The 13893-nt window shown below is 36.0% G+C and overlaps 1 protein-coding gene across 2 annotated transcripts in view; it reads right to left on the reverse strand.

Moving 5' to 3' along the window:
• Window positions 1–668, reverse strand: part of LOC136030115 (uncharacterized) — a 35484-nt gene extending 34816 nt beyond the window's left edge. Inside the window, exon 1 of one of the 2 annotated variants that reach the window (XM_065708798.1) lies at window positions 517–668. In XM_065708798.1, coding sequence (XP_065564870.1) covers window positions 517–568 — 52 coding nt within the window. In that variant the 5' untranslated portion in view covers window positions 569–668. The remainder of the gene's footprint in view (window positions 1–516) is intronic. The other variant, XM_065708806.1, reaches the window with a different exon arrangement.
• Between the last annotated feature and the right edge of the window lie 13225 nt (window positions 669–13893).

Raw genomic sequence — 13893 nt, forward strand, 5'->3', positions numbered from 1 at the left:
ATATATAGATTATATATTTATATATATATATATATATATATATATATATATATATATATATATATATATATATATATATATATATATATATATATATATATATATATATATATATATATATATATATATATATATATATATATATATATATATATATATATATTACTAAGCAAATAACTTACTGCAATAGGTTTCATTTAATGCTTTTGAACTCAATTTAATTATTTTAGAATTGTCTGAAACTGACATCTAATTGAAAGCAAAAAAAAATCAGTTTATTGAATCCGAGGTAGGTTTTGAGAGTGATAAATGGAAATTAAATGTTGTGTTGTTATTTTATCTAAGAAAAAGCTTCTCACTATCTTTAAAATCACCGATTTCTCAGTGAAGTAATTGTAGCAGCTTATTTATTTCAAGAGGATGGGATGTAAATCTAAATTTTACAAATAATGTCAATAGACAACATCAAAACTACCATAGTCATGCTATTATTTAATAAACAGGAGGTGAGCCTACCTTGTGATCCCAAAATTACAACTTTGACTTCAATCCGTTCCCTTGCGTTCATTCTGCAAGTTAATTCTTTCCTGACCTTTGTCAACTGAAATGTTTATAAACACTGAAGAGATCATGTGTCTTTGCCGTGCATGAAGGGTTATTCAACTCGCTCATTATTATTCAAATAAAGAACGTAATAGGCAGAAACGGGAATTGGGATTATGGGCTATGGTAAATTTATGTAAAAATTAATCTTGTTTATTGAGATATAAAACATAATCTTTGTTCTATTTCCTCTACTTCTAGTTTAGTCACAAGATTATAATAAGTAGGGACAGAATGTCCTTTTGGGGATTTCACAACCCCTGAGCAATATTCGATTTACCTACCCGCAAAAGATCTTTGTATTCTTGGGTGAAGTAAAGAGCAAGATTTGAATTTTATAAGTATGTGAGTAGACTGTGCCATTCCGAAAAAATATTTTTCTTACATGTTGTAGCAGATTGAGCTGAGAATCCTGAAAACTGTGCTAACACATTTCGAATTTTTCAAAGAAAATAAAGAGAGCAAGAAACATCTGATGACTGTTATATAAGATCTTTGTGACAACCAAATTTATGCTAAATTTATAGTATGATAATCATGATAGTCTCGCAAAATAGCTTATTATTAAGGATATATCTTAATCAAATAGTTCCTGGTAGCGAAGTGTAAGTAAGTAGCGACGTGGCTCAATCGTGAGATTAGCTCTAAAAAACCTTAATTTTGATATGAATAGACATTTAAAAAATCAGCTTGTTATGCTGGTTCCAAATAAATCAGATTCATTAAGTTTAGTGATGCCCATCACAGGCTACGAGCCTGAGAAAATTGGCCTGTTTTTTGAAAAAGAGGAAAACATCCCCCAAAAGTCAACAAATCTTATGAAAATCACACCATCAGATTCAGTGTATCTGAGAACCAAACTATAGAGGTTTCAAGCTCCTATTTGCAAAAAATGTGGAATTTTGCATATTTTTTTTTTTTTTAAAGAAGAAAGATCATGGTTGGGTTTATTTGTTTATTTGTTTTAGCTAGCAAGCCATCAAACCAAAACCTAACATTATAGTATAAACGCTTTGTATCATTTTTTAAACGCCAAGGGCAGTGAAAATAAAAACTACCCCTTATAACTTAAAAAACTAAAAAGATTAGAAATTAAAATTTAATAAAAAATGCCTTCACATGCAGTTATGCAGTTTGGTAGTAGCGGGTACTAAATTCAAAAAAAAGAATAAAAATCACGAAAAATACGCTAAAACCACATATTACCAAACGAATTAAGAAGATGTAGGTTTGCTTTGAATGTTCAAGTGTTTTTGGGACTCAGTAGATAGTCGATGTTTGAATTTTTACAGATTAAAAGTATTGTCTAATTTAACTATTTAATTTTGCTTTTTTTGACGTTTCAACGTAGTAACACTGACAAAAATGTGGTACCGCCTTTAGATATAGAGACCGGCCACTTACAGAAGTAAAAACATGTTCTAGGGGGTGGTAAATCACATACACCGGTACGATAAAAACATGGTAGCCGAAAAGGTTAAATTTCCCCCTCGGCACCACAAACCTCACTAATACACGATAATGTTAATACATTATTATTATATCCACCACAAAAAAACGAAAAATCAACACCTAAAAGAAACAGAGTAAAAAATCGAACTTACAAAAAAGAGCTTCATTAAATATATTCATATACAATGAAAAAGCACCATTTTTTTAACATCTTGTAGTACTTCATTAATGCTTAATAATTTGAAACTATCAGAAGCATAATTTTACAAAAATCTTGTTTTCCAGGTGTGAATATTTCCAGGTTCAGAGGGCAAAGAACGTATTGGTTTTCATGCCCTTGGTACTGTAAGTTTGGTTGAGGCCCGATCCTGCCTTTTGCTTACTGTTATAATGCATCACATAGCTGATAAATAATGGAAGATTACATAATCTTCCATTACTGTGATAAGAGTGAGTGCCGTAATTATCGAGGCATAAGTCTGTTGTCTTTATGTACCAAATTACTTAGTAATATGATGCTTTTTAAACTGAGAGATGCTGTAGACAAAGCTATAAGAGAAGAGCAGTGCGGTTTTAGAAAAGGTAAAGGATGTGTCGACCAATTTTTCACTCTTAGGTTAATAATTGAGAAGTGCCTTTGCAGTCAACACCTTTGGTCCTCAGTTTTATATATCATGAGCAAGTGTTTGATTTTGTTGATAGAAAAGCTTTAGCAAAGGTATACCATACTTGTATGGTATACCAGACAAATACATTTAAGTGATTAGTGTTATGCACGAGAATAACACTGCTGCGGTTAAGGTAGGAAATGAGGTTAGCAGCTGGCTTTGTATTAAATCAGGAGTTAAGCAGGGTTGTCTTCTATCCCTCTTTATATGGATCATTTTGACAGATGTTTTTCTTAAGGAGCATTGGAAAGGCAAACGGAGACCACGGAATCAAATGGGTACTAACAAATTTACTGTTTTTAGATTATGCTGATGATTTAAGTATCCTAGATGAAAGTTTGAGCGAAATGAATGAATTTTTAGAGGTTTTGCGAGTTCAGAGTGCTAGAATAGATTTGAATAAGAAAACTAAGTCACTAAGGCCAGTAATAAATGAAGATGAAACCGCTAACTTTTCCTTACCGCTAACGTTCGGTAACGAAAAGATTGATCAAATGGGCAGCTTCACTTACCTTAGTAGCATTTATAGTAAAGATGGCGGGAGCAGTGAAGATGTTAAAAGTAAAATAGCCAAGGCTCAGGATGTTTTTCACAGTTAAAAAAAAGTTTGGAAGAATAGAAAGATGAGTCTGCAAGCCAAGATTAGGGTATTGGAAGGTACAGCGACGACAGTGGTCAAACATGGCTCTGAAACATGGGTGCTCCGGAAAGCGTTGAAGATTTGCTAGATATTTTCTAGTGAAATTTTCTACGGATTGTTCTGGGTACCCGGCTGACTGACCGTATTTCAAACAGTTGGCTCTACGAAAAATATGGTTCAATCCCGCTTTCTAGGGCTCTAACGAAAGAAAGATTGAGATGGCTAGGGCACGTTCTGCGAATGGAGGATGACAGATTGCCGCAGATTGTCCTTTTTCGGCCAACCACCTAAGGCTAAACAGAAAGCAGGTCATCCTCGTCTGGGGCGGGAGGATGTCATAAAGAAAAATTTAAAGGAAGTGGGAACTTCGTAGGACGTTGTACAGAGGGAGATTTTGAACAGATTGGGATGGAGGAGGAGTGTGCGTAGCTGTGTTGGCCTCAGGTGGCTTGGTGCTGCGGTAAGTTGTTGTTAGTAGTAGTAGCAGTAGTATAAGTTGTATAGGTTCGTATGCAGTTCTTCGGCCGAAATCTAGATCAAGGAGTAATGTCCCTGGTATTAGCAATATTAATGCACATAAAACCTTCTTGTTCAGAAAACTTAAACATTTTTTACGTGGAATTTTTGTTATATATTCCTTTTATGGAAGAGAATCCGTTCATGTTATATTTACCGAATCCTTGTTGTCACTGTTTTCGATGCTTCGATTCAGCGTAACTCTTGAAACTTTATGCAGTTGCTTGACAGCAGAACTAAGTTTACTGTTGAGTAATCAAGCTTTTTTTAAGGAATTAGGATGAGGGGGAATTCACCAGAATTTTTATACGAAATTCTTCTTATGTCATGCTTTCTCTTTCTTGACTCAATTTTACTTGTAGAGATGCTAAGGGCAATTTTCCGGGGTAAATTTTTACCATGATTGAATTGTCTAGAGAATATATCCGTGGGGAGGAGGGATTTTACCGTGGAAGTGGAGCCAGATTTCCTGGCATTGCTTAGAAATACGATCAGAAAGAGAAAATCCTTTCAACTGAAAGTAAGGAGCAACACTAAAACTTAAAACGCACAGATATTATTAGGTATATGAGGGGGGTTGCTCCTCTTCAGTGTTTCGCTCTTTACTCTAACATTAGAATTTTGTGCCAATTCCTTAAGAACGACATAGCCAAAATATATATTCTTTCAATCTTAAGTTGAAGTCTCCCTGAAACTTATTGAAAAGAAAACTCTACTTCAAGTAGCTCCCCTCAGCCTCCCGCCAGTTCTGGCTTCCTTTTGATCGACTATGGGCGCTGAATGCCGCAAAGAGCTCTTAGCAATGGACTCCTACCCTTGTCACCTTTTTGGAGAGCACTAAATAACAACTGTGTTAAGAGTCGTTTACTAAACGAATATTTCCAGAATGGGAGGCGAAATAACCAAAAAAATATGTAAATAGAGCTCCTGGGTCAAAAATAATAAATCAGGGGTGTCCAATTTCTAATATCTCCACTAGTCCTAAATATCAAGATACGGAATTTCATTCAGGTATTCAGCATGAAGGATACTCTGTAATCTAATGATATGTACCAGTAGTTGGAAATTCACATTGCAGATAAAATCCAAAATAACCAAAATTACAAGCATTCGTTTTTGAACATTTAGATACAAAATCTGAAAGTTTGGGGCCCACAGAAGGTGCCCTATAGGGTGGCTGCTGACCGTATAAATTAAAAATTCATTTTAAGATCCCATTTTAGATGTATATTTAATGGTTCTATTATAATAAGCTTGTATAGCAAAATGATATATATATATATATATATATATATATATATATATATATATATATATATATATATATATATATATATATATATATATATATATATATATATATATATATGTACTGAAACATATTCGTTAAAAATACAACTGGTGTATCCAGCAAAAATACACTGACTTAATAATATGCAACTTAGATGTAAATAAAGATATAGAGCGAAAGCAGTTCGCTTAGCACTTGTAGTATGTTATTACAAAATCCAACTTTAATTAACCATAAAGTGTAATTAATTTGGCAAGTGATGTCACATGTGATAAAAGTATGCTTCGCGCTTACCGACAATTCATTGTTAACGAATTCGTTAGCATAAGACGATGAAAATTGCTTTGTTATGTCTGGATAGTTACACAAAAGTAAATCAAACCAAATTGAAGGGCAGCGGTGAAAGTCCAAATTAGTGCTCTATAGTATAGGTAATTGTCACACTATTAGTACTTAATAAGATTAATAACACTAAACTAGTAATACATAAGCACTTAGCCTTAGCTTTAGAAGCGCTACTCAGATATCCTATGTAATTGACATAAATATATTTATATTTGTAGAAATCAAATAAAAACTATTTTTAAAGGCGGTCTAGTATATGCTTAAGAAATAACGTGTTTATCTTACGACAATACACGGACGTAAACTAATGATATCAAGTTACATTTTCCCGTCAGAATTACAGAAAAGTAATCTATATCCTTGGTCTAAGGAAGTGTCGAAGATCAGTGATGCTGGATGGCATATAAATACCTGGTTTTTACCGTAATTACAAGAAAGTAAGTAGTCAAAAAATAGGACATAGGTAACTACAGTTTGACGAGCCTTTTAGCATGCGTGATGTAAGGTCAGTCTTTAGTTTTCTACTACCCACACTTCAGGTGGCTTAACACTGGAACGACATAGTATCAATGGATTTAAAAATTTCCCCCTCTTTCTGTTTTTTGCTGATTTTACTAGCAATAGTGGGACACCTCTTTGGGCTTTCCTAGAACAAGACGTAGTCTCTTATAGACCAAGACTTGGTTTTTTCTAGGTCCTTCAGAAAATGAACTTTCTAACTGTAAATAGGATATATTCTTTGATTCTGTGATGTGAGTCGTCTGTTAAATAGATACACGAAGAATGGAAACCCAAAAGAACCGAAAAAACATTGAAATGGAGTTGTTAGGTGAAATATAATAAAAGAATCTTCAATCTCAATTGCCCTTATTACTTCTAGTTGAAATTTCCTCTGAAAAATATCGTAATTGCCATAAAGGCAAAATACGATCAGTGGTAACGCTATCCGAAAGCGTCGGACAACAGGTAGATGGGGACAATGGGCTCTGTAACTTCTTTGTTCTATCACAACTAAATAATAACAAATAACTAAAAAGACAAAAGAGAGAAGAAAAAGGAGAAAAAATAGTTTTTGAAATGTTGACTGCTCACAATTTTGGATATTTTTAGAACAAATGCAATACAGAGGATGGGTTTTTGTTCGGATTACATATAGTTGACCAGGAATGGTGCAGATAAAACTCAAGAGGAGTAAAAAAGCAAGAACCAGCTTTTTAATTTCTTTTGAGTGATACACAGAAACTAGAAGGATAAGAATACAGCTACAGTATGTGAATAAAATAATGGTGCTCACAAATTGTCCATAAAATGCTAGTGCTGAACAATCAGCTCCAAATATACCAATGTAATAGTAAACCACATAGATGATAAACAATGGTACAGAACATAACAAAGAAATTTTCATATGTATTCTAAGTCTTTCATTATTTAGCCCGACTTTAAGGCCGTGATTAAGTGAACTTGAAAACATCGAGCTTCAAAATTGAAGTAAGGTTAGCCTTCTGTCTTTTAATTCTCTAGAGACCGTTGGTTGTCAAAACTTCAAATAGCACCAATTATCAAGTCTTGTCAAAGGTTTTGATTGACAGCTTCCTTTGGTGAGATGTTTCAGCCGAGAAATAGTAATATATTTGGCTGGGTAAAAATAATATTTTATTAGTTAAAGTAAAATAAAAATTTTAAATTTTAAGATTTTAAATTTTTTTTTAATTTTTTACTTAAAATTTAAGTAAAAATAAATTTTATTAGTTAAAGATATACGCAACTTACAAATTAGCTTACGTAAAGAAACTTCTGTATTGTCATATTTTTATTGCATATATGAGGGGGTTTACCCCCTCGTCAGTACCTCACTCTTCACGCTAAAGCTTAAATTTTGTCCCAATTTCTTAAGAATGACCCCTGAATAACAAAAGCCGTAGAATAAATAGTTGAAATTTCTAAAAATACTTTAACGTAAAGAGCGAGGTATTAGGAGGTATTAGGAGCAAGGCATCAACGAGGGGTGAGCCCCCTCATATACGCAATAAAAATATACGAATATTGAAGTTCGCTACGTAATTTAATTCGTAAGTTACGTATATTTTTTACTTACGAAGACGTTCGTAAAAATAATAAGTAAATGATGCCTTTTTAAGTAATCAAAAATAGGAGGGCAACTAGGCCTCCTCCCTCGCTCCTTTTTTCTCAAAATATTCCGATGAAAACTGTGAAAAAGCCATTTAGCCTCAAAAAATTAATATGCAAATTTCGTTTTAATTATTTATATGTGGAGAGCCAAGATCAAACCGTGCATAAATTCAAAGACGTCCAGAAATTAAACAAAAAAAAAAAACACGTTTTTTTAAATGAAAGTAAGGAGCGACATTAAAGCTTAAAACGAACAGAAATTACTCCGTATATGAAAGGGGCTTTTCTTCCTCAACGCCCCGCTCTTTACGCTAAAGCTTGACTCTTTCTCTTAACTCTACATTTTAAAACAGTAAAAAACTTTAGCGTAAAAAGCGGGGCGTTGAAGAGAAAAAGCCCCTTTCATATACGGAGTAATTTCTGATCGTTTTAAGTTGTAATGTCGCTCCTTATTTTCCCTTAAAAAAACTTGTTTTGTTTTTTTTTTGTTTAATTCTATATAGGAGCTTGAAACTACAGTAGGATTATCTCATACGCTGAATCTGGTGGTGTAAATTTCGTTAAGGTTCTATGATTTTTACGGGTTGTTTCCTCCTCACCTGTGCTTCTTAACTTAAGTCTCTAGATCGTGCACGAAAAATGCAGGATCAAAAATCCATCGGCAATCCTTCAATTCGTCGCAATCCAAGTTTCTACCACCAGTCACGATCCGGTAGGGCAACGGGGAAGAAGCTACGGGGTTCTGCTCCGCCTCAAGGTTTGTCGCTTGACCTAAATCTCTTGACTTGTCTAGTTCTTCAGCGTACCGCATTATTAGGTATTTTGGATATTTACATCTACCAAGCTCCAAATACTTTTTACAAAGGCGTTGTCTATGTTTGGTAACACTTTTAAGATGTATACCTCGCTTTGATTTAATTTTCCCCATGATTTCGGCTTTGTGTGCACAACTTTACTGAAGGCTCCTGACAGTGCTTCCACTTTTTTTTCTGAAAATCAGTAACGACTCCAAAAAAGTCGGGAGATTATCGGGAGGTTTTTTTTAAGTCGGGGAAAAAATCAGGAGGTTTTAAACAGCTGTTTTGTCTCACATACCAGTTGTATTGGTGGTAAAAATGTCAGTAATAGAGAGACAGAACAAAGTAGAATCGAAAATATGTTTTAGAGTCTTAAGTCCGGTCTTCACCTCCCGGGATCTGGGCTTCCAGATTATTCTTTGACGTCTTCTTCTTCTTGCATCTCGAATATGAACCGGTCCGAAAGTATATCAAAATCATCCGGAAAAAAGGGGCTTTTGAACTTCCAGATTTCCGGAATTTTGAAGTATCGCAGAAGAAATTCAAAAAAAATCTCGGAAAATCTGGGAACCCAGATTCCGGAAGGTGAAGACTTATTATTACTCCAAAATCAGCTATCAACAAGGAACAATGTTTCTTTCATACAAAACTTATGCAAACTAAATGGTTTTATTGAAAGTCATCTAAAACTACTTGTTCACATAATTAGAACTAGAATTACGAATACGAGTAACAGAACTCAGGCAGAATTTTCACTGTATCACACTGCAGCTAAAACTACTTGATCACATAACTTGAACTAGAATTATGAATACGAATCACAGTCAGAATTTTCACTAGATCACACTGCAGCTAATCCTGATCGTCAACGGTATTGTTTGCTCTTTCTGGGGCCAGACGAGCTCGCGCTAAAGAAGCCGATTTCAAGATAGCAGCACTAGCTTCAGTAGCGGTTGCGGAAGCAATCGTAACTGTCGACAGGCAGTTACGTTTGTCTGTTTTGACGTCCTTCAAAGTACTAAACAGTCTCTCCGCTATTACGTTCGAAAACGGTAGAGCGTACTGGTACTCAACGACAAGCCTCAGGTTACCAAACTTTGGTTTGCCGTTAGAGTATTTCTGGGCAAATATAAGCTTCCAGTAGTCAGTTACTGAGAGCGAACTGGCATCTTCGCCATTTGGCTGTCTTACAGAGCTCTGCTCTCTCCACTCTCTGTCTATCAGACTTTTAGACCAGGAGGGTAAGCTATATTTCGCCAAAAATGATGCCAGGCTAGGAGGATTCAGATCCTGAGCCTGAACAGGGTCAAGTAGTTCTGAGAAGGCGAATATATCCGAGTCGAACGAGAAGCGGTTTTTAATCTGGACCACCACTTCCTTATAAAATTTTCTCGCGGTAGAATAAACCTTGTCAACTTCGTCGGGATTGGCATTTCGTCCATCACTAGACGCAAGAAGGCCAGTCATTGCTGCTTCGGCATCTAAGCCGAGGTATACCTTTCGCAGATCTACATAACTGGCTTCGTCTTCAACATCAATTTTCATGATGTCGGTACAGCTCCTTACTGCGCGAGCATTCATAAAATTTTTCAACAGAGTTTCCACCAATTGAATGAGTTCGATTTTCAGTCGGTAGAAAATAGGCGCCTGGGACTGGAAAAGGGTATTGAAGTCGTTCAAAAGTCCCAGCGCGTAGTCCACGAACATCATGACGATCCTCATAAATAGATTTTTCAGGGCACTCAGAACTAACTCACTGCCGTGAGTCGGATCTTCATAATGGGCACTGGTAAAATACAAGGTTAAGGCATTCCAGTGCTCTAGAATTCGGTGGACACAGTTCTGTAGCGAAAGCCATCTTGTTTGACCTGGTGCCAATATCTTGTGGACCGCAGTCTCTGAAAACAATTGAAATTCTTTCAGGGCAGCTGTACGCTTGGCACTCATATTGAAATGATTGTACACATGGCGACACAGGTCTTCTAGAGTCTTCGTCAGTTTCTTGCAGGCGTATGAGGCACACAGATGAATGGAATGACAACTGCACTTCACTATTAATACCCAAGGGTAGCTTCTTTGGATCAGAGTCGCCACTGAGTTGTTACAACCCATCATGGCGTTCGTGGTATCACTACAGAACCCGACCCAATTCCGTAAAGGCACTTCACTTACTCTTAAAAACTCCAAAGTTTCCTCCAGTTTGGAGAAAATGGAAACTGCTGATCCGTTTGAGCACTCCACAAAATCAATGACATCGATATCCGTTTCCATTTCGTTGTTACAAAAGGAAACACATACAGCGAGCTGTTTAACTGTTCCCACATCCGTCGTTTCGTCGATGACCCAAGAAAAAGGTCTCACCTTCATTTCTTCGACAACTTTTTGCTTGTAGTAAGGACCGAGTCCCTGACGAACAACATTCACGACTTTTTGTTTCCCGAGACGCACTTTATCAAGGACCGATTTTGGTGGCATCGCTTTCAGCAGGGGAATCAACTGGTCCGAAAGGGAAAATGGCAGGTTGTTGCTGACCAGGAATGAAGCAATTTTAGCTTAAGTCTCAAGCACAGACGGAAACTCGTCATGAACCATGTACACTGAAATAGCAGGAGGCATAGCTTTTGGGGCCACTGTGTTTTTAACATGCACAGAAGTACGGGCATGGGCAGTGAGATCTGTTTTACCCTTTTTGTAGGAAAGCTCAGCGTTGCACCACAAACAGATAGCAACTTCAGATCCGTGCTTCTTCGAAAGCCAGCCTTTAAATGTATCTTCCATCTCCCAGATGGACCCTGCAAGTCAGGAGTGTTGATAGTGAGATTTATAGTCAGAGTGCATTACAGTGGACACGTGCTGTACTTTTGTCATGTATATAAGTCTTATATACATGTTTTATATACATATAACGTGGGGTTGCCCACGTGCAGGGATGTATAATTGTCCAGTTCCAGTAAACTTGGTACTTACCCTAAAAAAAATCCTGTCACGTAAGGCAAGCCACGTCCTTATTGTACACAAATTATCCAGTGGAAATGAACTATCTGAGTTGACTGATCAGATCAGATGAAGTAATGAACTGAGAATCAAATCAAATCAACCCTTTTTCGAACACAACAATGGTCTCTCACGGGACAAGCTGCCGACTAGGTCATTAATTAGGGTCCACAGTTGACTTCCGCGAATCAAATTCGACCGGCGGCTTTGAAATCCCCCTTTTACGGGCAACAAAGACATATTTTGCATTCTGCCAGACAATCAAGAAAGATCAGAAACTTCAAGTTGGACAGAGCTCAATTTAACAGAAATCGGGAGATTATCGGGAGGAAATTTCAGTCGGGAGATTTTCCAAAAAGTCGGGAGATCCCCCGATAAATCGGGAGGAGTGGAAGCACTGGCTCCTGACTATTTTTCATTTCTAGGTTTCTTCATTGCATTGAAATAATTTATGAAAATTTCACACTCTATTAACAAGCAGCTGATTATACCAGCTTGTCATTTTGGTCTCTTGGGGGTATTATCGGCGATCTGAAACGATTCTTTCTGGCAACCGACTTGTAAAAATTTCAGGTAGCTGAAAATATTCTAGGGGACTGTTAGAAAACAGGAAAATAAATCGAAAAATGATTCCAATCATCTTACAGGTTATTGTCTTCTGCTCATGATAGTGCCGATTTTGTTCTAAAAGCAATATCCTTTATCGAGTACACTTGCGAAAAAGACCTAGACATTTTCTAAGATTTCTAAGCAATTAGAGAAAATCCTTTCAAACATTTTGTAGCATCTTCAAGAAGCTATGGCCTGATATTAAAAGCGGCATCTTCCGCCAATGAATACTTGAGTACTTTTTAAAAGTAAATTTTCAATTTAACATGGGATTTTCGAGTTCCATCAGTTCACTTAATCACGGCCTTAATTAAATGCAAATCTTTAACCAAACAAAAACAACCTAATGATGTCAATACAATTGGACAAATAATGTCATACCCGTTCCAAAGCACAGCAGTAAAACTCATTTTATCAAGGTTTGTGCGTATAAGTTCTAGCTAAGAGTTAGGGATATTCCCTTAGGTACCATAGTATTAAACCAAAATTAATTCATATGCAAGTCTAAGAAGCAAAAAAGAGGTCATTTCTAAAACACAGTACACCATATACTCCAAGTTTGCACTTAATAAACACAGTACACCATATACCCCAAGTTTGCACTTAATTAGTGCTATTGATTCATCTTATTGCTGAATGTCACGAGATCCAAATTTTCCGTTTCTACTCTGGGCTGTTACTTCAGCAAAAATCTGATCCCAGGTGAAAATGTACAAATTATGGCATCAAAAAGTTTAAACTTTCTTATTTATGGAATAGTGTTACCTCAATCTGTATGAAATAAATCCTTTATTGTTAGTTTCAGTAAAAAGAATTCCTTAGGGGATTTAGCTAGATGACAAAGTTATGTGACATTTCCAATGTTAATACAAACAATATCCAATGTAAATAAAATTTTAATGTCTATAAAGCACACACACTGTCAAAAGTTGTATTTGATCTTTTTCACTATGTTTTGTTTTCAGTCTTATATCAGTATATATAGATTTGTGTTTATTCCATTCAATAATTTCTCACTTCTTTAATTCCTAATCTCAATGCTGCGTCAACATAGGTTTAAGCCTCTTGTTTGCTCGTTTGCAACAGACGATGACAGTTTGCCAACTGTTGGATATCAAGTGTTCTAATAACATTGCTTATTAAATTTCTTTGAGGGGAAGTAGAAAAAAGACCATTCTTTTGACACAAAAAAAAATCCTTTAGTATTCAGATCGATGAAGAAATATCTTTCGTTGGACATTCAGGGCGAACAATTTCTCACACCGTCTCCAAAACAAATTATTTAATTGGATATGAATACTCTAGAATAGATGATTAGTCGCTCCTTTATACCAGCTTGGAGATAAAACCAAACTTGATCAGTTGGCAACATAAGGCTTCAATTTATTGTGTTTTTTTTTCAAAGGCGCTTCTTACGGAAGGGGTGGTCACACAAATTTTGGAGGGTGCCCATTCGATTACAAATTGAAATTTCCTCTGCCCTTCTTAAGAGCCAAAAGGGATCGGGAGGCGGGAGGAACCAGCCCTCCTCCACAGCCTTAGCACAGCTCGGATGCTTTCCCTAAAGCATCCGATCAAAATTTTGACTGCCATATCTTGAAAACAGCTGACGGTATTAAGTTGAAACTTTCAGGAGATGTCAAAGGAAATATTGAAAAGTGGTTGGACGGCTGGTAATCCCCCTCCCATGTATTTTTAACCACCCTCTCTCTAAGACCTTTAATAAAAATTTTGAAGTAGCTATGTTGTTCAAAACAGTCTAAAGGTAAAAAACTATGCCTATTGAGATCATTTAACCCCACCCCCCCAAAAAAAAAAAATTGAGAGGGCATCCAAGCGCAATCAAAA

Source organism: Artemia franciscana, chromosome 1, assembly GCF_032884065.1.
Source record: "Artemia franciscana chromosome 1, ASM3288406v1, whole genome shotgun sequence".
NCBI classification, from domain to species: domain Eukaryota; kingdom Metazoa; phylum Arthropoda; class Branchiopoda; order Anostraca; family Artemiidae; genus Artemia; species Artemia franciscana.